This window comes from Sinocyclocheilus rhinocerous, unplaced genomic scaffold (assembly GCF_001515625.1).
Source record: "Sinocyclocheilus rhinocerous isolate Xijiao unplaced genomic scaffold, SAMN03320098_v1.1 scaffold591, whole genome shotgun sequence".
Lineage (NCBI taxonomy): Eukaryota > Metazoa > Chordata > Actinopteri > Cypriniformes > Cyprinidae > Sinocyclocheilus > Sinocyclocheilus rhinocerous.
In genome coordinates, this window is record NW_015641476.1 from 2781877 (window position 1) to 2805573 (window position 23697).

General features: G+C 37.3%; 1 protein-coding gene across 1 annotated transcript in view; it reads left to right on the forward strand.

Moving 5' to 3' along the window:
* Window positions 1–13359, forward strand: part of slc9a5 (solute carrier family 9 member A5) — a 27636-nt gene extending 14277 nt beyond the window's left edge. Inside the window, exons 6-16 of the mRNA XM_016571813.1 lie at window positions 1888–2108; window positions 2452–2654; window positions 5581–5670; window positions 7636–7706; window positions 7809–7935; window positions 9664–9755; window positions 10557–10683; window positions 10809–10958; window positions 11662–11734; window positions 11823–11950; window positions 12050–13359. Coding sequence (XP_016427299.1) covers window positions 1888–2108; window positions 2452–2654; window positions 5581–5670; window positions 7636–7706; window positions 7809–7935; window positions 9664–9755; window positions 10557–10683; window positions 10809–10958; window positions 11662–11734; window positions 11823–11950; window positions 12050–12616 — 1849 coding nt within the window. The 3' untranslated portion in view covers window positions 12617–13359. The remainder of the gene's footprint in view (window positions 1–1887; window positions 2109–2451; window positions 2655–5580; window positions 5671–7635; window positions 7707–7808; window positions 7936–9663; window positions 9756–10556; window positions 10684–10808; window positions 10959–11661; window positions 11735–11822; window positions 11951–12049) is intronic.
* The last annotated feature ends 10338 nt before the right edge of the window (window positions 13360–23697 follow it).

Sequence of the window (23697 nt, forward strand, 5' to 3'; positions counted from 1 at the left end):
AGCTTTTAAGAGAATCTCAGTGAATAAGGAGCGAGCTCACCAAATGATGAGTGCATTTACTGGCTTTAACCCTTTAAATGCCTTTCTGAATGGGCTCAATTAGTGTCTTATTCAATGAAGGTTAATGGTTAATTATGGCTATTAAAGGTTTTACTGCCTGTAAAGCAGAAGAATTGTAAAATTAGTCAGTAGAATTGTCTTTTTGATGTGACTAACTGCTTTTCACCAACATGCTACTTGGCTGTTAGATAAAGGTCTTCATGTAAAGAGGATGTTAAGACATGCAGTGCAGAAACGTTGCATGATAAAAATCGAACAGAAGAAAATGAATTGATTTTTTTTTTTTTAAATAAAAGACTTCATTGCACTGTCCACCCTAGTTTGCAATGTGGATGCAAGCTGTTTTCTTTAAAGGAGACATATTATGCCCCTTTTTATAATATGTAATATAAGTCTCTGGTGTCCACAGAATGTGTCTGTGAAGTTTCAGGTCAAAATACTCCACAGATCATTTATTATATCATTTTGAAAATGCCTATTTTGAGTGGAAGCAGAAACACGCTGTTTTTTCGGGCCTGTCTCTTTAAATGCAAATGAGCTGCTGCTCCCCGCCCCCTTTTCTAGAATAGGTCTATGTCATTACAGCTTGTACCTGCTAAAAACATCTGTTTTGGTTCTAATTGTCATGTTTATCGCGCTGAAATCATGCATTTTAAACCATATTAGTTTACACTTCTGATATACGGTTTTCTGAGCGCACACATCTGAAGCATACGGACAGAAAGCTGCTGTCAACAGCATGCGAGTACTAAACTAAGTTCTCATTCACACACAAGTTTACGTTAAAAACACACATGAGTTACAAAAACCAGTCAGTTATGTCTGTGAAGGTAAACAGCTGGGAAATAAATCGCTTGTTTATTTTAGATCTGTGTGGCAGCAGCAATATACAGTAGCCTAAATAAATCAATAAATGCACTGCTGTGTTGTCTCCTCTGAGGCTGGGACTCTAAATAGTGTTCTGTGCAGCCAATGACAGAACAGTTAGCATGTTTTGCTCAAACATTCGCCATGACATTAGAACTGGTACACCGTTGTCGCTTGCAAAATCAAAATGATGGCACCTTGAGTGGAAGTTTACAGATTAAGGGGCGGTAATATTATAATGAGATCCCTTTGCCACGTCACCAAGGGAGCGAAATCTGACGCGCTGGTTTTTTCAGAGGCTTGCAGAAAAGGGCTTACCGGGGCTTATCTTTTTCACTTTCCTTGGTTGGTAGATGCACCGGGGACCTGATTATAGCACTTAAAACATGGAAAAGTCAGATTTTCATGATATGTCACCTTTAAAGTAAATGCCTGTCTGTCTGATTTTGTAAGTATAAAGTAATGCAGTGCTTGGAGCGCCCCCTGATGGCTTTTCATCACACTTACTGCACAAGGGGGTATTTAGATTGAATTGAAATAAAACATAATAGGATTGAAAGAAAATGGAAAAGGTCATGTGTGACTGGATGATATAAATATGATCTCATCATTATAATTCTGCACTTTTCATTGTTTCTGGTCTGTTCTGTGAGTAATGCAGAGTGACTCAAATAAAACACAGCACTCTGAGCAAAGGGTAATTCCTGTCTGAAGCCCTAATTTATGTATATGGAGTGTAAATATGGGGATATCTCATATCTTTGTCTAAATATAGACGTCAATCCAAAGGTACAAAGGTCCACACAATTTATAGCAAAGATTAACAACCACTCTGTTAAACTGTAAACTCAATTATATTTATGTATTTATATATTTTCTTTGGATAAAAATACAAATGTTGTATTCTATTGTCATTATATAATATCTGTGCCTCTTGATGGCATTGTTGATTCATAACAGGATGACTTTCTGCGGCATTGGCTGCAACAAGTATGTGGAGGCCAATATATCCCAGAAGTCCCGGACCACCGTGAAGTACACCATGAAAACCCTGGCCAGCATTGCAGAGACGATCATCTTCATCTTTTTGGGTATCTCCGCTGTGGACAAGTCCAAATGGGCCTGGGACACTGGCCTTGTTGTCAGCACACTCATATTTATCTTAGTCTTCAGGGCTGTGGGTGAGAGTTCTATTCTATTCTATTCTATACCGTGATTTTCAAAAAACATGATAGTCACATTGTATTGTTGGTACTTTTTGGTTACTGAAGTCAAAAACAAAAAGAGAACGGTTAATTGAAACCCCTCACTCATAGCATATTCTGCTTCACAGTTAACTTTCACTTTGGATTTTCCTAAACCATGAAAGCTGAAAACGTACCATGTACATTCATCTAGTTTTCATTTAACTTCTTTTGTGATTTATAATGGGTTGAGATGCTAAATTAATCTTGCACTAGACATTTACAAAGGCCTCAGCTCTAACAGTTAGCATATTTATTTGCTCAAACATGTCATTTGCAGGTGTTGCAGGACAGACTTGGTTCCTGAACTGGTTCAGGCTGGTTCCCCTGGAAAAGATTGATCAAGTGATGATGTCATACGGCGGTCTCCGAGGTGCTGTGGCTTTTGCTCTGGTGGTACTTTTAGATAAAGAACAGGTGAAGGCTAAAGACTACTTTGTGGCAACAACCATAGTTGTGGTTTTCTTCACAGTCATGTTTCAGGTAACTCTTTTAGATATTTATTTTTTCTGTATTCTTGCCTATTCTTGTTTTCCCTCTCCTCTCACCTTTACAGAATCATTATGTGTTGATAAAAGTGTTTGTTTGTTTTCTGTTTCATCTTTCCTCAGGCTCTGATTATTATTACTTACTGATTATTGCCTTGCAGGGATGACATTTCCCCACTGCTGTGTCAAATTGCTGTTATTTCGAAAGCTGCTCTGACATAGAGATGCTCATTACGATGAATGGAGTGATTTTGATGGTGCTGCCTATGTATAAATGTGTTTGTGTGATGTGCCCATCTGGCTAGGCTTTTTACCTTATTCCAATCTCATCCATTATTTAAGGCTGCAGAATCTCTAGAGCAGGGATCCTCAAATCTGGCCCACGAGATCCACTTTCCTGCTGAGTTTAGCTCTAACCCTAATCAAACACACCTGAGCATGCTAATCAATGTCTTCGGGATCATTAGAAAATCACAGGTAGGTGACTTTGATCAGGGTTGGAGCTAAACTCTGCAGCGCATTGGCCCTCCAGGGCAAGATTTGAGGAACCCTGCTCTAGAGTGTCTATGTGTGTGTTGTCATATTGGTGTATCCAACATGCCACAGTATATTTGACTGCTGAAATCATCAGGATATACTGTCAAATGTTGGTTAGGAACTCATCTGTCAACAGATTCCACAAATATGAATGCTGGTTAGACAAGTATGCTTTTTCTTTTTCTGTAACAGGTTGTGGAAAAACTGCATTGTTTATTTTTTTGTTTTATGTTGTTTTTTTTATTAAAACATATATAAATAATATACATTTTGACACCGTCAGTATGGGTATTAGTGTTGAGGGTTTTTCAGCAAATCTTTCTGCAGGATGCATTGATATGCTAGTATTGTAGGTGCCAATAAGTGTCTCTATGAATGAGTCACTGACTCATTCATTTAGACTATTCGTTCAAAAACAATGATTCATTCAGGACCGAAGCAAGCGGCTGGCTGAATTTGACATCACATACTACTCATATTATCTCTACCATATTTAGATATGGCAGAAATAGTAATAGTAGTATTTATATAGTAGTATGATGAATTCAGACGCTTTCTTTATGAGTGAGTCATTTGAATCATTCATTCAACCAATTCATTTGAAAACAGTTGCTGAATTCACAACCTCATACTAGCATACTACTATTTCTTTTTTCCTTATTCAAATGTGGTAAAAATAGTAAGAGTACCAGTACAATTAAATGCTTTTTTACTCAAGCATTTTTATTGGCTAGGTACTTATGACTTTATTTATTTATTTTGACATAGTATCTGTAGTTCTATACTTTAAGTACAGTTTTTCAGTATGTTTAACACCCCTGTCATTCAGGAACTAAAATCGAATGAGTGAGTCATTGAATATTTCACTTAGGGGTGGGCAGTAGATACGATGAACTTTTAGAAATTTGTCAACCGGTAGAGATTTTGGACTATCGTCTCTATCGTCACGGAAACTTCGTGTTCTTCGTTTGCACGTGTTTTTAAGCATTGCGATTTAAAAACAAGTGATTTTAAGCCATTGAAACACAATCAGCAGCGAAAGAAAACGCTGTCAGAGAGGCGTGCGCACATGAAGACGGTGCTCATAGAGCACGGGAGTATTGAACGGAGTTATTTTTGCCACTTTATAGGCCTTGAACGGTTAAATACACACACTTGTCAAAATGCCCGTCTTTACAAGTATCCTGTTAAACGCAGTAATTTAGGTCTTAAGTGAAAGCAAACAGTTGAGAAAGAAAACACGTGTACAAGTATATTGGATCCGGGCATCTCTTAAAGTGACAGCAGTCTAATAATCCTACTGTCTGTTATTCATGTTAATTAAACAACAAAAGAGAGAAAATCTCTCACTGCTCTTGACTAAATCACTTTTGTAACTTTAATAAGAAGAAATATTTAATTTACACAGTGAAGAATATGCAGTGTTTTTACTTTATACAATGTGTGAAGCAATTCTTTTTTTATTTGTTCAACTGTATTTTTTTGTCCTATTGCTTGTAATTAGTTTCTTATTCTTATTTAATCGCTGACTGTTTACTTGTCTTCAGTGATCTTCAGTTTGATTTTTGTTTTTTAATTTAGGCAAGTATTATTTTTTTGTGAAATTGACACTGGTGACAAGAATTATGAAATTTCTATGGTATCAAAAAAATGTGGATATCATAAAGATCTTATTTAAAGCAAAAATAACTATATTGTGATATATATTGTTACCGTGAAATAAAATTACTCATATCGTGATATAAGATTTTGGTCATATTGCCCACCCCTAATTTCACTAAAACAATTCGTTCAAAAACAGTGATATATTCAGTGTTCCTCAGACAAGCGTAACGTTGATTATGCTTGTGCTTCGTTTAAAACCTCTTTCATTGGCAGAGCAAAAATACACAAAATATCTGGCAATATAAAATATAAGTAAATCAGTATTTCAAAAAACAGCATGCTAGTGTGATACTGCTTGATTAGGTAAAACGTTTATTTAAAAGACCAAAAATACTGACTTGGAGCTGCTTCTAGAAATATGTGACCCAGGACTACAAAACCAGTCTTAAGTCGCTGGGGTATATTTTTAGTAATAGCCAAAAATACATTGTATGGGTCAAAATTATAGATTTTTCTTTTATGCCAAACATCATTAGGATATTAAGTAAAGATCATGTTGTGATCCATGAAGATATTTAGTAAATTTCCTACTGTAAATATATTAAAACTTAATTTTTGATTAGTAATATGCATTGCTAAGAACACCATTTGGACAATTTTAAAGGCGATTTTCTCAATATTTAGATTTTTTTGCACCCTCAGGCTGTGATATTAAGTTGAAAGCTTTGGTGGCTTCCTTCTGTCGGATTTGTTGACATTTTCCTAATCTTTCCTCCCAGGGTTTAACCATCAAGCCTTTAGTGAAATGGTTGAAAGTGCCTCGCAGCACAAACAGAAAACCCACCATTAACGAAGAGATCCACGAGCGTGTGAGTCAATATCACTTCCAATACTCTCGCTGTAAATCCTGCCTCTATTCTGTCTCCGTTTCTCCTCACCTGTCTCCCTCTGTCCCTGCCTGACTGCCTGTGAGTGATGATGTTGACCTTGCTATCTGTGCAGTGCTTGTGATCTGATGACTGAAACAGCAGCATTGCGACTGACAGACTGACGTTAGACTCTTCCCTCCAATTAATTAACCATCAGAGCTCTTTTTTGCCTTTCCACAAATAAATGTGCACACATAGGCAGAGGTCACACGGCCCCTTGCCATTTACCTCATCCTCTTTCTGAAGGCCTTACACACCCTGCTGGTGCATGCACTCTCTGGGACTCAAGGCTACCTGCTGAGCACTCTAAAACCTGCGCTAAAGATAGACTGTAGTGTAGCTGAGCTGACAGAAGAGATACGAAATAATACAGGAGAGATTCTGAGAAAATAAAGGCGAATAGAAGAGATTTTCCTTAGAATCCAGCAGTTTCCCAAACTCTGAAGATTTAGAGTTGTATTCACCTTATGTGCCAGAGAAACAAGCACACAGCCATCTTTAGAATTTAGTTTGAACTTCCTTTTTTATTGTTATTATATTATTATTATTTATTTTTTTCACGGTAGTGCTGTAAATTTTATGGCATCACTGTCAAAGAGTAAGCTGGACAAGGGGACTTATTACTTATTGTAGAGTTAACAAAAGTTATCATGAGTATTATAATGTGTGAAGCGGATGCCATAACACATGGATTTTAAAAGGAGTGGTTCATTCATAAATCCATTAGCTCTTATCTTCATGCGGTGGACATACTGATATGAATTTGTGCTCAAGAAACTCCAACAGACAACAAGAAGTAATTAAAATATTGATATTAACCCTATAGTCATCGTCTCATGTCATTCACACATTGTGTTACAGTTATAGTCAGCAGATTTTCTCATCTCAAACTGAGAAAAGGGATGGGAACCACCGCTTTACAGCATTTAATACATAAACACTTTAATTGAAACGACTAGTTCATTTTTTTAAATCCATGACAAACTATTTTACTTGCATTAAGCATTTAAAAAAATTGGGGTGACAAATTAATTTTAGAAATGCAAGACTAATTTGACATGAAATTGCATTTAGACTAGTATGAGCTATCACAGCTTGAAATTTCATTTCATTTCATTTTAACACAGTTTCTTAACAAGCTGTCAGCAAGCTAATAATAACCTAAAAATGAAAACAAATTCATATGCATATGCATATTTCATGTCAGTAGAAACACCAGCTTATGACACTGGAAGACAGAACACAAAACATGAAAAAGCGCAGTGCTGAAAGGGGACGGGGCTAAATAAGGTGAATAGACCAACCAGATTCAATGAACTTTCAACACTGAACTGCTCCCCAGTTGGCAATGTCTCGTTCATTTACTAGCACCTAAAAATCCTTTATAAGTTTTATTTTATCTGTATGTGACTTTTTATCCTGTTTGTCTATCCCTAGTCTCCTTTTAAATATGTTTATTAATTTATGTTTTTATGTTCCCTATTTTTGCTGTCAAAATAGCACTAGCACCTAAAAATCCTTTATACGTTTTATTTTATCTGTATGTGACTTTTTATCCTGTTTGTCTATCCCTAGTCTCCTTTTAAATATGTTTATAGTGATGTAATGATTAACCGCGAGCCGGTTGAAAATCGATTCAAATATGTGACGATTCAAATCGGTTGAGATGCTAAACAAATCGCGATTCATTTAGGTGTAGGAGTTTATATGAATGCATGTCTGAGGGGAACTTGCTGTCTTTAGAAAAGTTTAGATGGTATTTATGTTCCCTATTTTTGCTGTCAAAATAGCCTTGGATGCTGACATGAAATAAACTAATAAATAAATATAAATGCAGAGATGAAGATAATTCAAGTAAAATAGCCATTAATAACTTACAGAAGCACTGAACTTGTCTGTCTTCAGGCCTTTGACCACATTCTGACAGCTGTGGAGGACATTGCCGGTTTGAATGGATACCATCATTGGAGGGACAAGTGAGTGGCACTTATACTGCATCTATTCTCATGATGAGAAATGTGCTCGGTCAAAATACAAGAGCTGAAAAGAATTAAGAATCATTGTTTTTTATCCTTTAGGTGGGAGCAATTTGACAAGAACTATTTGAGCAAGTTGCTGTTGAGAAAGTCTGTGTACCATAAGAGTGAACTGTGGGAGGCCTATCAGAAAATCAACATCAGAGATGCCATCAGTGTCATTGATCAGGTAAAAGTCTTTATGTAGCCATTTATCATGTAGGCGGTTCGTCAGTTCAGGTATTGCTCGTCTTGTTAAAGTTGAATGATACCATCACATTTTTTGGACACGGTAGTGTTGAGACACTGCTGTCCTGAAAGGCTGTCATGTATGACGCTGCGGTTTTACATTTGGACATAAAGTAATTCACCATGACACTTTTTTGTAAGGGTTCTATGCTGTATTATTATTGTACTGAAATTGTTGACCACTAGATGGTGCCCACACTCAAAAATCAGTACTAGGTAAAAACCTCACTGCTGTGCAATACAATAAAACCGCTAAAAAAAACACTTCTATTTTCATCTGTGTCCACTCTGTAAAAGTGTTTCTTCATTCAGACTCACTAACAGTTGTGGATTATAGCCAAGATTTTCAATACATTTTAATTTCTTACTTTTTTTGAATGAACATTAACTATTAGTAATGTTAGTTAATGTTCTTAATAAAAGTTATACTAGAGTTTTTTTATGCTGGGGGGTCTCTGGGTTGGACGAGAGTCTGGTTGGGGGTCCTTGGGCCTTTAAAGACTGAAAGCCCCTGGATTATGGCATTGAGCAGAGGAAGCACTGAGAACTTTTCTTAGGCTCAAGAGAGTCGTTTGAGAAGAGCTGAGGATAATTCCTCTCTTTGTTAGTTACCCTGACGCCACTGTGTCTCTGCCAATACTGGTCCTTTGTAGGCATCTGATACCTGTCAGCTGCAACATCAAACCTATCTACAAAAATACTCAGAGAGAGTGAAAGAGGAAAGAAAACGAAGGGCCTCCAGTAGAGTGATGTAATATATTTTAATATGAATGTATAGAAATGCACGTCATAATTGTTACACATTTCCCAATCGATTCTTTTAAGTTGGTTGCAGTTTGTCTTAAGTAATTTAAGTAATTTCTCTCCTCTTCACTCCTCCATTGAACAAAAATAAACAATGTACTAGACCAGAAAAGTTGTAGAACACCTGGAACGTTAGTCATGCAGGACTTTTGTCCTCCAGCGAGATCATTTCCTGTACCCTTGAGTTTCATAGAGCTTGGCTTCCTGAGAGGAGTTATCAAACTAATATTAGCACAAGACTGATAGATAGAGAAACCTCTTTTCTCTTTCGGACCACCCAGTGAAAGAGGCACAGAATCGCTCTTTTAATTTGGGCAGGGTAAAAACTAAATGTATCAACTAAAATGATTCTAACTTGAATGTAAACATTTTTAAAAAGAGTTTTTCTTTTACTGTTTTTCTGTACATAAGTCACATTTCTGCATGTCTTTGCCACAGGTTTTGTACTTGCTTACTGTGTATATATTTTCAGAGAACTATGAGGTCATACTGTATGTAAGAGTGCAGAACAGACTGTGTTTTTAAACAGTCACCCATATGCCAGAGTAATTTGTGGTAACCATCTATATGAAGAATGAAGAACGGAGAGCTGGTTTACATCTACTTTGAGAGCAAAATTGACTGAATTATTGAAAATGAATGCACACCGAAGGTGTAAGTGCACTTTGCAGTGTGGCTGTATTATCACCTCAGGTGTGCATTATTTCCAATGATGCAAGATACTGAACTGGAACTACTTGATAGAACTACTTGATAGCAACTATGGAACATTAATCAATAGTTTAATACTGTATGTGTCGGCCAATCAGAATCAAGCATAGAGTTTAGTATTTGAATCTAGGGAATTTCTCTGTCTTTCTCTCAGGGTGGGAATGTGTTGACCTCTGCAAGACTCTCTCTGCCTTCCATGGCCAGCAGAACCTCTTTTCCAGAGGTCACAAATGTTACCAACTACCTGTGAGTATGTTTATGTTTGAGGACATTGCAAAAAAAAAAAAATTCTTAATCAGTATTTTTATCTTGTTGTCTGTAAAAACATTTTAATCTCCTTAAAATAAGATAAATGTACACCACTGAATAGTGTCCCATTATCCTTCAAAAATCATTCTAATGCTGATTTGATGCTCGAGAAAAATGTATTTTATTATCAATAGTTTTTTCAGGATTTCTTAATGAATAGAAAGTAAAAAAAAAAAAACGCATTTATTTATAGATAGAAATAAATATACTTATTTGTACACAGAAATCTTTTATAACGTTATGAATGTATTTACTGTCACTTTTGACCAATTTAATGCATCCTTGATGAAGATTATTAATGTCTTTAAAAAAACTACTGACCCCAACCTGTTGAATGGTAGTGCATCAAGAGGTTGATTTTTCTTACCCCTTTGGCAAATACTATTTTTATCTTGTCTTAAGTGTAACAAACAAATTAGAGAGTTGTGCTTAAAACAATATAAAACAATTTGAATATTATATTCACTTACGTTACAAACTTTAATACTGAATACATCAAGGAAATGTATTTTGTTTCAAAAATGTTCAGACAACACAAGACTAAAAATACTGATTTAAAAATATATTTTGCATTGTTTTATTATCAGATCTTTTTGAATGTGTGTTAGTGTGTGTAGACAGTGTGTGCAGGGGCAGATGAAGACATTTTGTGCATATCTGTGGTGTAAGTATACATGTGTTTACATGCATGTTGGTTCCTGTCTGTGTCTATCTGTGTCTCTGTGTGTGATCCCTCAGGAGAGAAAATGGCAGTGGGGTGTGTCTAGACCTCCAGGTGATTGACACAGTGCCAGGAGCCAAAATAGAGGAAGAGCTAGAGACACATCATGTACTTGCTGGAAACCTCTACAAACCCAGGAGACGGGTACAGATCCTGCCACACGCTCACCCTCTCACTGTGAAGAACTCTCAAGCATTATATTGCATCAGTGAAGTGGGTGACACGTTGTATGATGTGTTTGCTTCTGTTGACCTTCTCTATTCCTGCAGTACCAGTCCCACTACAGTCGGCACTTCATGACAGTGGGTGAAAAAGAGAGACAGGACAGGGAGGTGTTCCAGAGGAATATGCGCAACCGTCTGGAGTCCTTTAAATCCACTCGCTACAAGCGCCACAAGAAGGACCGCAGTCAGAAAAAGGCAAGAGCTCAAAACTGCAGCAGAACACACTTATGTTGAGTTAGGTGGACCTGAGGGAGGCCAAGGTAGGCTAAGACAGACATGTATGTGTGTGTGTGTGTGTGTGTGTGTGTCTGTGAATGTGCATGCACATGCGCAAGTGCATAATATTAAAAGAGAAAGTGAGAGGAAATGTTACAACAGTTCTTCACCATTAATGCGTTTATTCATCAAGGATGTATTAAATTAATCAAAAGTAACAGATATAAAGATATAATGTTTCATCAAAAGATTTCTATTCCAAATAAATGCTGTTCTTTTGAACTTTCTATTCATCAAAGAATCCTTAAAAATGTTTCATGTTTTCCATAAAAATATTAAGCAGCACAACTGTTTAGAACATTAATAATAATGTTTCTTAATCACCACCTCAACAAATTAGAATTATTTCTGAAGGATCATGTCACACTAAAGACTGTAGTAATGGCTACTGATAATTTAGTTTTGCCATTGCAAGTATAAATTACATTAAAAAAATAAAATAAAAATAAAATTGTAATATATTTTAATAAAATAAATGCAGCCTTGGTGAGCAAAATAGATTTCTTTCAAAAACATTTTTAAAAATCTTCCATATGTATGCATACAGCTTATTCCTCTGATAAGTTTACTTTATTTGTTCTCCCACCCTCTTTTTTAAAATATTGATAATATTGTTTTTCAGCGGAAAGGGTCAGATGCTAAAGAGCAAGACACCAGTGACAAACCACGCCGAAATGTCAGCTGGCAGGACAAAGGTTGGTTGCCAATAAACTGTTGAGCTATGTTCTGCTACTTAAAATTCCCAGTGCATTGTGGGTAACATGTTTTTGCATGTGTCTTCAGACACAGTTGTGGTTCCAATGGCGCCTGAGGAGGATAAACATGATCCTTCTGAACCAGATAAAGATGATGATGTAGGCATCACTTTTGTGGCTCGCAAAGCCCCAGAAACACCAAAGGAGAGACCAAAATCAGGTGAGATATGAACACAATTTTGGTAAGAAAATATGAGAACTGATTGTTTCTTATCCCCAGCAACTCTGTATCTTCTTGTGTTTCTTTCTGTTCTTTCTGTACCAGCTGCACTGGATGTTTGTCAGAGCCCGGTCGCAGCCCCTCCATCGCCAACATGTGGAGAGAAAAACCTGCCGTGGAAAAGTGGCATGGGTTCCCTCCCTCCCTGTGTGTCTGTGGAGGCAACTAAAATTATCCCTATAGACCTGCTGCAAGCTTGGAACCAGAGCATCTCCTCTCTTGAGAGCCTGGCTTCTCCTCCAGCACCTCCGGAGCCTCAGCACACACGTGTTAGCACCCTCTCGAGGCTGGGAGGACCCGTGCGGACCCCTACGAAGGGAAAAAGTGGTGGTGGTGTTTGTGCAGGATCAGGAAGTGATACAGGTTCAGGGCAGTTCAGGTTCCCTACAGGGAAGGAGGAAGAGGAGGAAGGCACCCTCTCTCAGCAGCAGCAGGAAATGCAGCCCCTAATGTCTTCTTTCAGGCCGCCGCCACCACCTCCTCCACCACCTGCCACGCAATCCGCCAGAAAGAGAAGGAATCCTTGTGTTTATCTTAGAAGTCTGGTGACAGTGCCACCTTCTGGTGGGGATCCACAAAGCAGGAGGCCCACCCAACTGTAAAATCTCTCTCTTTCCTGTTTATCTTTTTAAGACCCTTGATCATCTTACTGCAGACATTTACCTCCTCAGGCCAGACTTTGTTTTTTTTAAGTCAGTACATTTCTTTCTAAGAGACTATTAATTTGTTCTTCTTTTTTAACTCTAATATGTTACGTGGGTTTAGAAATGGTTGGTAGAGTTAGCCGAGGGTCCATTTCCTTTGTGTACAGGGCAGTTCCTTTCACACTTCCTTTTTTGTTAGTTTGAAGTGATCTGCCCTGTATTATGTACCTCCGCATATGTGATTGTCAAAATGTACAACTACTGAACACATATAAGGCTAAACCACATTCCAAAGGCCTACTGGGTGTGTCTGTCAAACTGTCCTCCCTCACTCATTCACTCACATGAAAGAAAAGAAAATCACTTCATGGTTACTCTTAACTTCACAGCGTTAATCTTCAATCAGCCTGTCCATTTTAAACAAGAATGAGTAGTACTGAGGTCTTCCCTTTTCAGACTGGGATGACAAAGTTACACATTTTCTTATAGCACATCACAGAAAGCACATGAGGTTAGGGCCACATGTCTTCAGTCACAGCCATTATCTCTAAAATATGCATAACAGATCCACACCCACAGCATTGGGTGACAAATAATCCATGATGGTTGTCATCAGGAGCATTTATGCTGTGTACAGGATATATAAGCTTCTATGCAGCACATTACCTGTTCTCTGTTATTGAGTTTTGCAAAAAAGCAAGGCGTGTTAATTTATTTTGTATTTATGTATCATCTTCATGCCTTTAATGCTTTTGCTTTCTCTGCATTTTAATGTACAAAGATATACATAGCTGTTTTAATAACAAAAGTGGATAATGTTAATGTTTATTATTCAATTTTTGCCCATCATTACTTAATTTTCTATGATACTATATTTATAATAATGATTAATGAATTATGGATCATCAGAATTGTATGTGCTTAATCAGTAGTAGGGGCTTGGAAACTGTCGCTGTGTAAATCTTGTGCCTAATAATACTGTAGGTCCGATGTGATGCAAAATGTCGGCAGAAATAATTTACAGAGAATGCACAGACTCATCTATATAATCTAATGCACTTATTTTAATGAGTTTTAGCTTGATCAACCGTATGCAGGCACAATGACTTGAGATGGATGTAAATTTTGTTTCTAAAATTGCTGTTAATTTGTCTGACAATGACAAAGACATACCATACATTTTGTGTTAACTCCCAAGTCTGTTGCTCTATACCACATGTCTTCATTCTTTAAGGTTCTTATTGTACCATACAATGGAATAGAATTTAGGTTTTGCACTTTAAATTGAAAGCCATTTTAGCCCAGTTGTACCTATGGTGTTGCTGAACCTGCTGTCCCATTGTTTTGTATTGCTGTGTAAATCTATGTATGTACTGACGATTGTTGTGCCTTGAGAGGGACGTGGTAGATGTTGAGAAAGAGGCCTTGTTGATCTATTGTGCCTGTAAACAGTATGGAGTGGTTCAGTGCTATGTTGTCTTACTTGAGCTTGTCGTGTTAGCAGAAATATTGCCCCAGTCATTTGACCCCATTGAAATTGAATTGGAATGAAATAATCTACCCATTTAATTCAAATGGAATTTTAAGCTCTTTTATCCCATATGTGTTTATTTTTGTAGGCATCTATATTAGGTATCTGTATGCCAAATATTGACTTTGAATAGCTTCCTGGAATAAAGTTAACATAAGAGAGGACAGCGCTTTTGAATTACGCCAGTGTTTGTCCCGTCATTTCATGTTAATTTAGACAAAAACATATTTATTCCAGTCTGTGTCATATTAAGCTGCTCTCAGCTGGTTTTTCATCTGTTTTAGGTAGATCCTCAGGAGGCCCAGTGAAGGGAACCTTTTGGTTAATAATGAAGTTAAATTCCCCCTTCAACCCAGGAGTCCCTGTGGTTTAAACAGGGCTTCCCTAGACTGCCCTCAAAAGACTACAGTGCATTTATGTGCTAATGTGCCATTTTCTCTTCCTCAAGCCCTGAAACAGATCTCAGCCAGCGATGAAGTCACTGGCAAGAGAACAAAAGTTAGATTTGAATGTGGAGACTTTAAACCGATTCCACCAAGTGATTTTCCCACCTGACTAAATATCAGGTTTTCTGTTGTTGCCCCTCAGAAGTAATCTTGAGATTTCTCTGGTCATGTTAATAAATAACTGCTTCTATGGGCACTTTAGGCTTTGTTGAGTTCTAGAAATTAAATTACAAATGTAATTAATCTGATGGCATCCAACAGTAGATACACGGGTACAACCACCACAGGAGAATTCTGTCTTTTTTTTCTGTTTCTTTCCTTAACTGTCATTTTCCTGAACCAACAAATGTCATTTCCATCACACATTAAATTATGTATTCAGCTTGATAACATTCTTTAATGGAAGTGACACTAGTGAAAATCGATGACATAAAATTTTTTTAAAATTAAATATCCAGTTTCCCTGTTTTTAAGGATAAATTCATAGCTAGCATTTTATATATACTACACACAATTAAAAAATATTTTCACACTTTTTTTTTTTTTTTTGCAGTAATTTGGCAAACTTACAATAACACAATAAAACAAACTTACAATAACGCACAATAATGTGTCATATTTCAAATCAGCAGGCTCGGAACAGATTTTGGGGTAAAAACTCATTTTCAGCATTTAAATTTTCACTCTCCTTTTAGCTTATAGTTATAATATAATATATAATTGTGATGTTGCAATGGCATACCATAGGCCAGGGGTGTTCTTAATCATTCTCTCAAGGCTTATTGCGAGGCAATATTTAATAAATAAAAACGGCATCAGAAGTATAAAGGACACTAAAGGATAAAGGACACTAATACTTCAAGCGTACAATCCAATAAAATATTTATTATTAAAAATAATCAGCATATAAATTCTTCCTCCAAGTAATAGGTCGCTTGGGAAGTTGGCGCATTAATATTGCGACAACTGCTTAGAACGGAATGTAGAGTCAGAACCATCTGTTAAACGATAAATATGCAACGTATTAACCCTTTGACGCGTACGATCACACCGGTGTGATCACTCTAGGCTGGTCCCTGAAGCGTACGATCACACCGGTGTGATCACTCTAGGCTGGTCCCTGAAGCTACGATCACACCGGTGTGATTAGAACTTTCAGTGCGTCACGTCATCAACTGCTGAATTTAAATCTGCTTTCGCGCTTTCGGACGCACTGAGCGCTTGTCATATGATCACAAATATAATATTCAGTGTTTTCAACCATACAATGCTTATTTTAGCTTTCAGACATTTAAATACACATAAGTACTATACTAGCAAAACCATACATTTACAGTTTGTAAAATGCACGCTGATGTCTATAATAGATTTACTTGCACATATGTAAGAATCGGAATATCAGATATTTCATAATATAGTGAACATGTTTGTGAATATTTTGAATAAAACTGGAAAAACGAAATAAAAGCGATCCATGTGTCATACAGATCTATTTTGGCTGCGTTGTGTCACATGACAAGCATGACGCGTCGCCATGGAAACAATAAGGCGATACATTTTAAAATAACGGTCGCCTAAAAAAAACTCACACTGGGGGCTCAGCTAGAATATTTTAAACTCACCACAACCTACATGGTTTTAATCGTTAACTAGCAATGTAGCTAGTTGGGATTACAGAAGTTGCACTTGTTTTGGATATCTGTCAACTTGTCGACTTCTGTTTACCGTGTCACCTCAGGTAACGTTACAATCATCGCTGTCTTGCATGTCGTCAAATCCACAAAAATGAGCAAAGACGTTTTCATTAAATAGTGCAAGTAAATATGCGTCCTATTGATTAACCTGCAAAGACTGAACTCTTAAATTTAAATGGTTAGAATATGTTTTTTTTAAATTTACAAACACGTGTTTCTCGCATTGCTCTGTGGATTGTTCTTTTGAATTGATACTTTCAGCCAACCGTTTGGCGATCACACTGGTCTGTTTAAAGCCCCGTTCACACCGCCAGCGACTTTTTCGCTGTATGTCGCTAGACTCCGTGCTGTGAAGACGCTTGTAGTGTGAACGGCAAAAATTGTGAGATCACGTGATGGTTCACTTGTCCGAACGAACCGATTCGGTAAGAATCGGATTGGCCAACACTAGTGAGTATTAGGGATGGGAAGAATCCCCGATTCGCTCGATGCATCGGCATAAAAAGTTATCGATGCGATGCATCGGTTTAAAAAGTGTATATCGGCTACAAGTCGGAGTATACGTAAAATGAGATGCTATCAATTATGGGGTTGATAATAAATACAGATTCCTCATTTTGTGTGTGCACTGACCTGAAAATCATGTAGCATGAGTTCTGTTGAGTCTGGTAACTGAAAATGTGGTTGAAGCCACAACCTCATTGGGACTCTTGTAAAGGTGTGGAAAGATAGGTGATTTAGAAGAATGTAATTGGAACTATTTAGGGCAATGGACACAGGCTCAATCAGGAGCCATATGTCTCAGACCACAGAGGCCTGTTAGAGGTGATTAACTTGTGCATTTGAAAATCGTTTCCATTTGTTTGCAGTGGCTTGTCCTCCACCCCTGTAATGATGATGGCAAAGGCCAGATTCAGTTGCTCTTTTATGAGATGCTGTTGTTGCTGCACACCAGGTTTTTCTTGTTATAGGATATGCAACAGTACATCAACTGTGTTTGCATTTGTTCACATTCTTTTATAGTACAGTCATTGACAAGCACAAATATGACTTACAGCGCTCCCACACCTTTTGACAAATGAATTTCCATTTTTTAAATAACTTTTCCAGTTCATGGAGTGTCAATATTTTAAAAATCATTTTATGGATTACTCTCAAAGTAATTTCTAGTTCGGGAATATTTTAAATATGACCATAAATAATTAATGTATTAATTATAGTTAATTATTTAATTGTTTTTGTTAATTATTTATTTAATAATTTTTTTCAATTACAAATACAATCAAAGTTCTTGATATTTCCAGTCCTTTTCAATAACTGTAGGGAAATCTGGACTTACCAATAAATGTCAGCAGACACCAAGTAATTTTGTGGTTTAAAAAAAGCATGGAGGGTGTTCCAATTTTCATATTACCTTGAACATCTGATGTAATTAACCTACCTGGCAGGTTAGCAACTGTATAAATCACAGTAATTAAAGGGTGTGAGCATAATTATATATGTGTGAGATAGAAGTACAGATAGGAATAAATGATATTTCCAGCGTTTTGCAGATTAAAACACCATATCAAATATATAATAAAAAACATATAATATCAAAGTTTTCCTGGGCTGCTTCCTTATATTCTTGCTGTGTGTGTGTGTATGTGAGATTGATAAATGAATTGCATCTCAGACTCAGTACTAGGTGTTTTTTTTTTTCTTTTCTAAAATGAATCAAGCAATGAGTCCCAAAACTTTCAGAACATTTGATTCCATTGGCAGCCTGCAGATGGAGTGTTTCTGGTGCACATTAAACTGATTAAAGCAGCAGTAGTGTGTGGAGCTCACAGTAGCTGCCATCCCTTGTGCACAAGAACAAAGCTATTCTTTCAGGGCTTAATTGTGGGCCTGTCAGGGGTAGATTGAAGGGCAGTGTTTATAGAGCTCAGTCCTTATTGGCTGGGTAAAAATTGTTCCCGTGGGTGGGAAACCTGCTCACATTCTTAACAAGCACTTTGCATTGTCACTGTGTGCAGCAGATCATTCGATATCTGGCTGATCTGTCAGTGGGACCTTCTAACCGAGAACAGGAAATTTCCATGTCAAGCTGGAGCACTAGCTGATTAGAGCTCCACAAGTTCTGTGAAAGGGCCACTTCTGGGTAATCACAAATTATGATTGTGTGTTTTTCCAGAATAGTGTATTATATCACGTACATATTTTCTATTCATGGCTAGTTTCCCTTTTCAAATGATCTCAGATGAGATTTTGCCACCCTGTCTCTTTCATTGATGAAATAGTAATGATTTTCTGTGCCAGAACATTCACAAATCGATATGTCAGTCTTGTACAAATGTGTGAAATGAAAATGATTTCTTTAAAACAAAGTAGAGCTATTATAAAATATGTTCCGTGATTTTAAAAAGTACAGCCCATGGCCATTTTTTGCCCTGACTACTCTTTGTAGATAATCAATACCTGTGAATTTTTATTTTTTTTTTGGCCTCAGTTTGTTTTCCAGCATGTGTGTACTTGCTGGATAGGAGTAATTTCTCTACATTGCACAACTGTCTGCTCATCCCCAACCCTTCCATCTATCTATCTATCTATCTATCTATCTATCTGTCTCTCTGTCTCTCTGTCTGTCTGTCTGTCTTTTTAATATTTACCTAGGAACAGATTCTCAATAGATTTTATAACATGAGGCAGTTATGTGTGTGTGAGGTTAAATGGGGAAAATGGCCTTTTTAAATTTTATTTTCTATTGAATCAGATGAATAATAGAAGCTGGCATTTCCACAAGAGAACACTGGATTAAATCCGAAGTAAATTGTCAGTAGAGAAGGAACTGTGTGTTACATTTTGTACGTTTGAGCTGATGAATTATTATATTTGTTGTTTTGGCATACGAGTACACATTTTGACCTGAAAGTGAGTGAGTGGGTGGCTTGAAACAGGCCTTTGGTTCTCACTGTAACATATAGTGTTAATTGTTAGTTTTTCTTGATGCATATTTGAAAACTTAGTCACATGACTTGTGATTGTAGAATATGGCTGTAAATAAGGCTTCTTTCCACTTGAGTGTGTCTGTCTTAAGCCTTCATATGTCTTTCAGAAACTTTACACCGTTAGTAACATCTGAAGTCTAGCACAATGGTCTGTAGACGCTGTTCTAACACATTTAGTTTGACATTAGTTGTCGTTTAATTAGCCAGATCTCAAGCACCAGAACTATGTTGAGAATGCGTTTATGTTTTCTCCTTTCAGAAGTGTCTGATTAACTGTGAACTGTGCAACAACTAGGGCTGGGTATCGTTCAAAAATGTTTGATACCGATACCTTGACTTCAATACCGGTTCCTGAACGATACTTTTTTCTATACCAATTTTATGAAATCTGTTTTGTTTTTCAGCTTGTTGATGATTTTACATACTCAAAGACTCATGTTCTGAGCCACTGCACAAAGGAACAAAAAAAAAAAGCACAAAGGAACAAAATGTAACCATCACAATAAATTATTAGTGCATATAGTTTTAATAAAGTTCAAATAGTTTTCAGTTTCCACATCTTTTAGGGTGCGTTTACACTAGTGCATTTTCGTTTTAAAACGAATTGCTCAGAAAGAATCATAATTTCTATTCATTTTCCACTGATTAGCTGCTTCCAGCGCTGTCTGCCTGTGTTTTCTCTTCCGCGATCGCTGTTCTGACTCAGAGGAAGCTCATTCGCTGCTCATATGTCAATCATATTATGTGTTCATAACCTGCCCTGTCTCCTATGACGAACGTCCATCACACTTTCGCGTTCACTTCTGTACATAAGAAACCCAGAAAAACATTCCTACAGATGAAACATGAACCTAATAAACACAATTATGACGGTATATGATTTGTATGTGATTTTCATGAGATTCTGCCTATTTTCATAACAATACAGGGTGTGTTTACATGAGAAAAGCTAAGCAGGTGTAGCGATTAGCCTGATATAAGCTATAAATAACATATTTCAGCAACATTATATGGCCAAAACACACATTAGATCGCAATCAGAAGTTATAACAAACACTCGATGGTGGTTTTTGGTCGTGTAGTGTGGACGGAGATCTTTTCTGAAATGCAGGGGAAACGCAGTATGGACGAGGAACACTTTCATTTTAAAAAGCTGTTTTAAAGCGAAAACGCACTAGTGTAACCATAGCCTTACATCAGTGGGGGTCGGATGCTTACACACTACAGCCTCACTTTTGAGCCACATCTCTGGGCATCAGTGTAACACACGTCGAACACACCCAGTGTTTTTCCTTGATTAATCCGTTAGGTATTGAAATATGGTACTGAACAACAAGACATTTTTCGATACTCGATGGTATCGAGACAATTCGGTCGGTGCCTAAAAAGCATCAAAGTTGATACCCAGCCCTAGCAAGACAGTAGGTGGGATTTAAGTATAGGTGTATGACTCATAAGAACAGTAAAGCATGTTTTGTTGTGTCAGTATATAGTGGTTTGATGTTTCATAATGTAATGTTTATCAGGCTAAATTTGTGCCACTAAAGTAAAGATGTGGTAACATTAGCGGATTGTCAGTATAGTGAAGCTACAGTATGCATTGCATTACTCAGAGTCACTTCCAAACCAAGCAGCTTTATATTGGTAATCACTGCAATTTTGCGTGTTAAAAGTTCACAAGACTTGAATCCAATGTAACCCTGTGGGGAAATATCCTCACACTGTGTCCCTCACACAAAATTCCTGATCACACAGATTCCTATTGATATGACTGCATTTTGCCCATGAAATTTTGCCATACAAAGATAAATGTGACCGGGCCTTTGATTGCAAAATCACTGAAGTGACGGATTTTCAGAACTCTGTTTTGAATTCATTCAGCAGTGGAGGTTAAGAGCCTCCAGACATAATACGTGTTTTTTTGAACATCACCACAAACTTGTAGCAGACAGTGAAGTGAAGGTTAGGGGTGTAAAAGTTTAGCATGATGTAGCGCTCCATAAAAGAGGTCTTTGTCAGCACGGGAAAAATCCTGACTCTTGCACCTTTAGTTTTCCTCTTCCATGTCCTTGTTTGTTATTGTTAGGTTTTTACAATTCATTTTTGAATGTGATACTTAAATAACATTAGAAAACTGAAGTTTTCAGTCATGTCTATAGAGACCCCAGACTAGATCATGACAGTAAATCTCTCATAATGTAAAGACCACATTGTAATGAGTGCTCTGGGTGTTGTTGCGGATCCAGAGTAAAGGAGAAAAGCAGGACACTCTCGTGCCATCTGAGACCCCCTGTCTAAGTTCAGACGGCCCAGTTGTCTGCACCATCTACCATGATGAGCGCCCTGAGTATTCTGGGGTTTTACAGAGTGAGAAACTGAGTAGATTTAATGTGTGTTATGTCTTCTCCAGACCATCTTGTGCCATCACTCATGTTTCTCTTCAGTAGCTTAACTCCAGTTGAAAGAATAAGCATATATATAGTACAGTTTAAAAGTTTGGGGTCTTTTTCTTTGAAAGAAATTAATACTTAAAAGGGACATTAACACACACAGTTTCTGCCAATCTCATGTTAATCTTGAGTACCTATAGAGTAGTATTGCATCCTTCATATCTCCGAAGAGTCTTTAGTTTTATCAGATTTCTAAAAGACAGATAAAGCTTTACGCTTCTCTCTGAAAACAGTCGAGCTCCTGGAGGTGTGTCGTGGAGCTAAAGAGTCTCGAGAACACGCAGCTTTTATGTAGCTATCGTCTGCAAGCTGTGACATTGACAAAAATAAAATAGGAACGAAAACTTTATTGACTTAAATTTTATTTAATTTGTTTATAAAAAATTTGGCACCAAAATGCCGGGAACAAACAAACACACTTGCACAACTCTGTTGCTGCCCCGGAGAAACAAACCACATCCACTGCTCCCTCAACGCTGGGTTCTTTGGGAAGCTGAACAAGGTTATCTTTCCCTCACAACCAAAAATCATGTGACACTGAAGACTGGAGTAATGGCTGCTAAAAAATTCAGCTTTGCCATCACAGGAATAAATTACATTTTAACTTTAACATACGTTAAAATAGAATACATTTATTTAAAATTGTAGTAATATTTCACAATATTACTGTTTTACTGTATTTTTTTATTAAATACATGCAGGTTTGATGAGCACTGTCACTTTTGAATGATGGTGTATACCGGTGTTTAATACATGGACAAATCCCCAAATGCATTTCGAATAAAAGTTATAACAGGATGTGAACTTAATGCACGCGTAAAACAGAAAGCGACAGAAGAGCGTCCGGGTTTATATTTCCTGTCTGTATTGAGTTCCGATGACCTTTAACAGAAGGATTTCAGTAACACGTCTGTCTTAAGTCAGTCTTTAAGCAGGCTTCAACAGATCTGAGAAAAGCTTTTGTTTTTCGCCCTTTATGCCTGTGTCACATCCACACCTTTTGTGGGCAATTTCTGTTGACATAAAGAGGTTGGTCAACCTGCTCTGCCAGAGTTCGAACACTTTCCATCCGTTTTGTGATCCATCAAGTGCATGTCTTAGTTTTGTTTGCATCATAAGCTAAAGGGTGATCTATTTTGAACTACACCAGGCTGTCACTGTTTGTAATGGCTGGGGTTCTTTCTCTGACACGATGAAGACTCAACATGATAGATGCACTAAAAATGATTCTGTAGAAATACAGGAAGTGGATATGGAAAAGTTGATGAATAAGAAAAGGAGTTTCCACCAAAAGTATTTTTTCAAAAACCATCAAAGATACAAAGTTAAATGTACTTTATATTTTCTTTCATTACCATTTATTTTCATTTGGCACAGTTTCCATCCTGCAGCCAGACGGCAAGTGTACTTTAGGGCTGTTTTGTTAAGGGTTGTATATCAGGATGTCTTGTGCCTGTGAACATTTCCAAAGACCACAAGCTGTATGCCGTAATTTGAGTATATGTTCCCCTGGTTTCAGTGCAAGTTTTTTGGCTTGGCTGTATGTGTGTGGGTGGTTGTGAGAGGCAGTGCTTGCCATGTGTTTGTGTCTGTGCGGTAACTCTTATTGTAATGTCAGTCTTCACTACTCAGACTGCTTAGATAGAGAAGTCTCACATGCTCCAACAAGCAGATTTGGGAACAGTGTGAGGAAATGGACAAATAAAGGAGTTTATTCTCCCTGAGAGAGAGAAAAAAGGAGAGAGAGGGAGGTTTTACAGAAGGGAAAGGGGAGGAGTTTTCCTCGGCTGAGTTACCACAGTGACAGACAATCTCAGTGTGTGTATGAGTATCTCACAGGGTGTTTTGGTTTTTCCTCTCTCATGCTGTCAGCATTACCATGGAGGGTCTTCGGAGACTGGCTGTTTTCTGATTAGCGTGATCCTGTA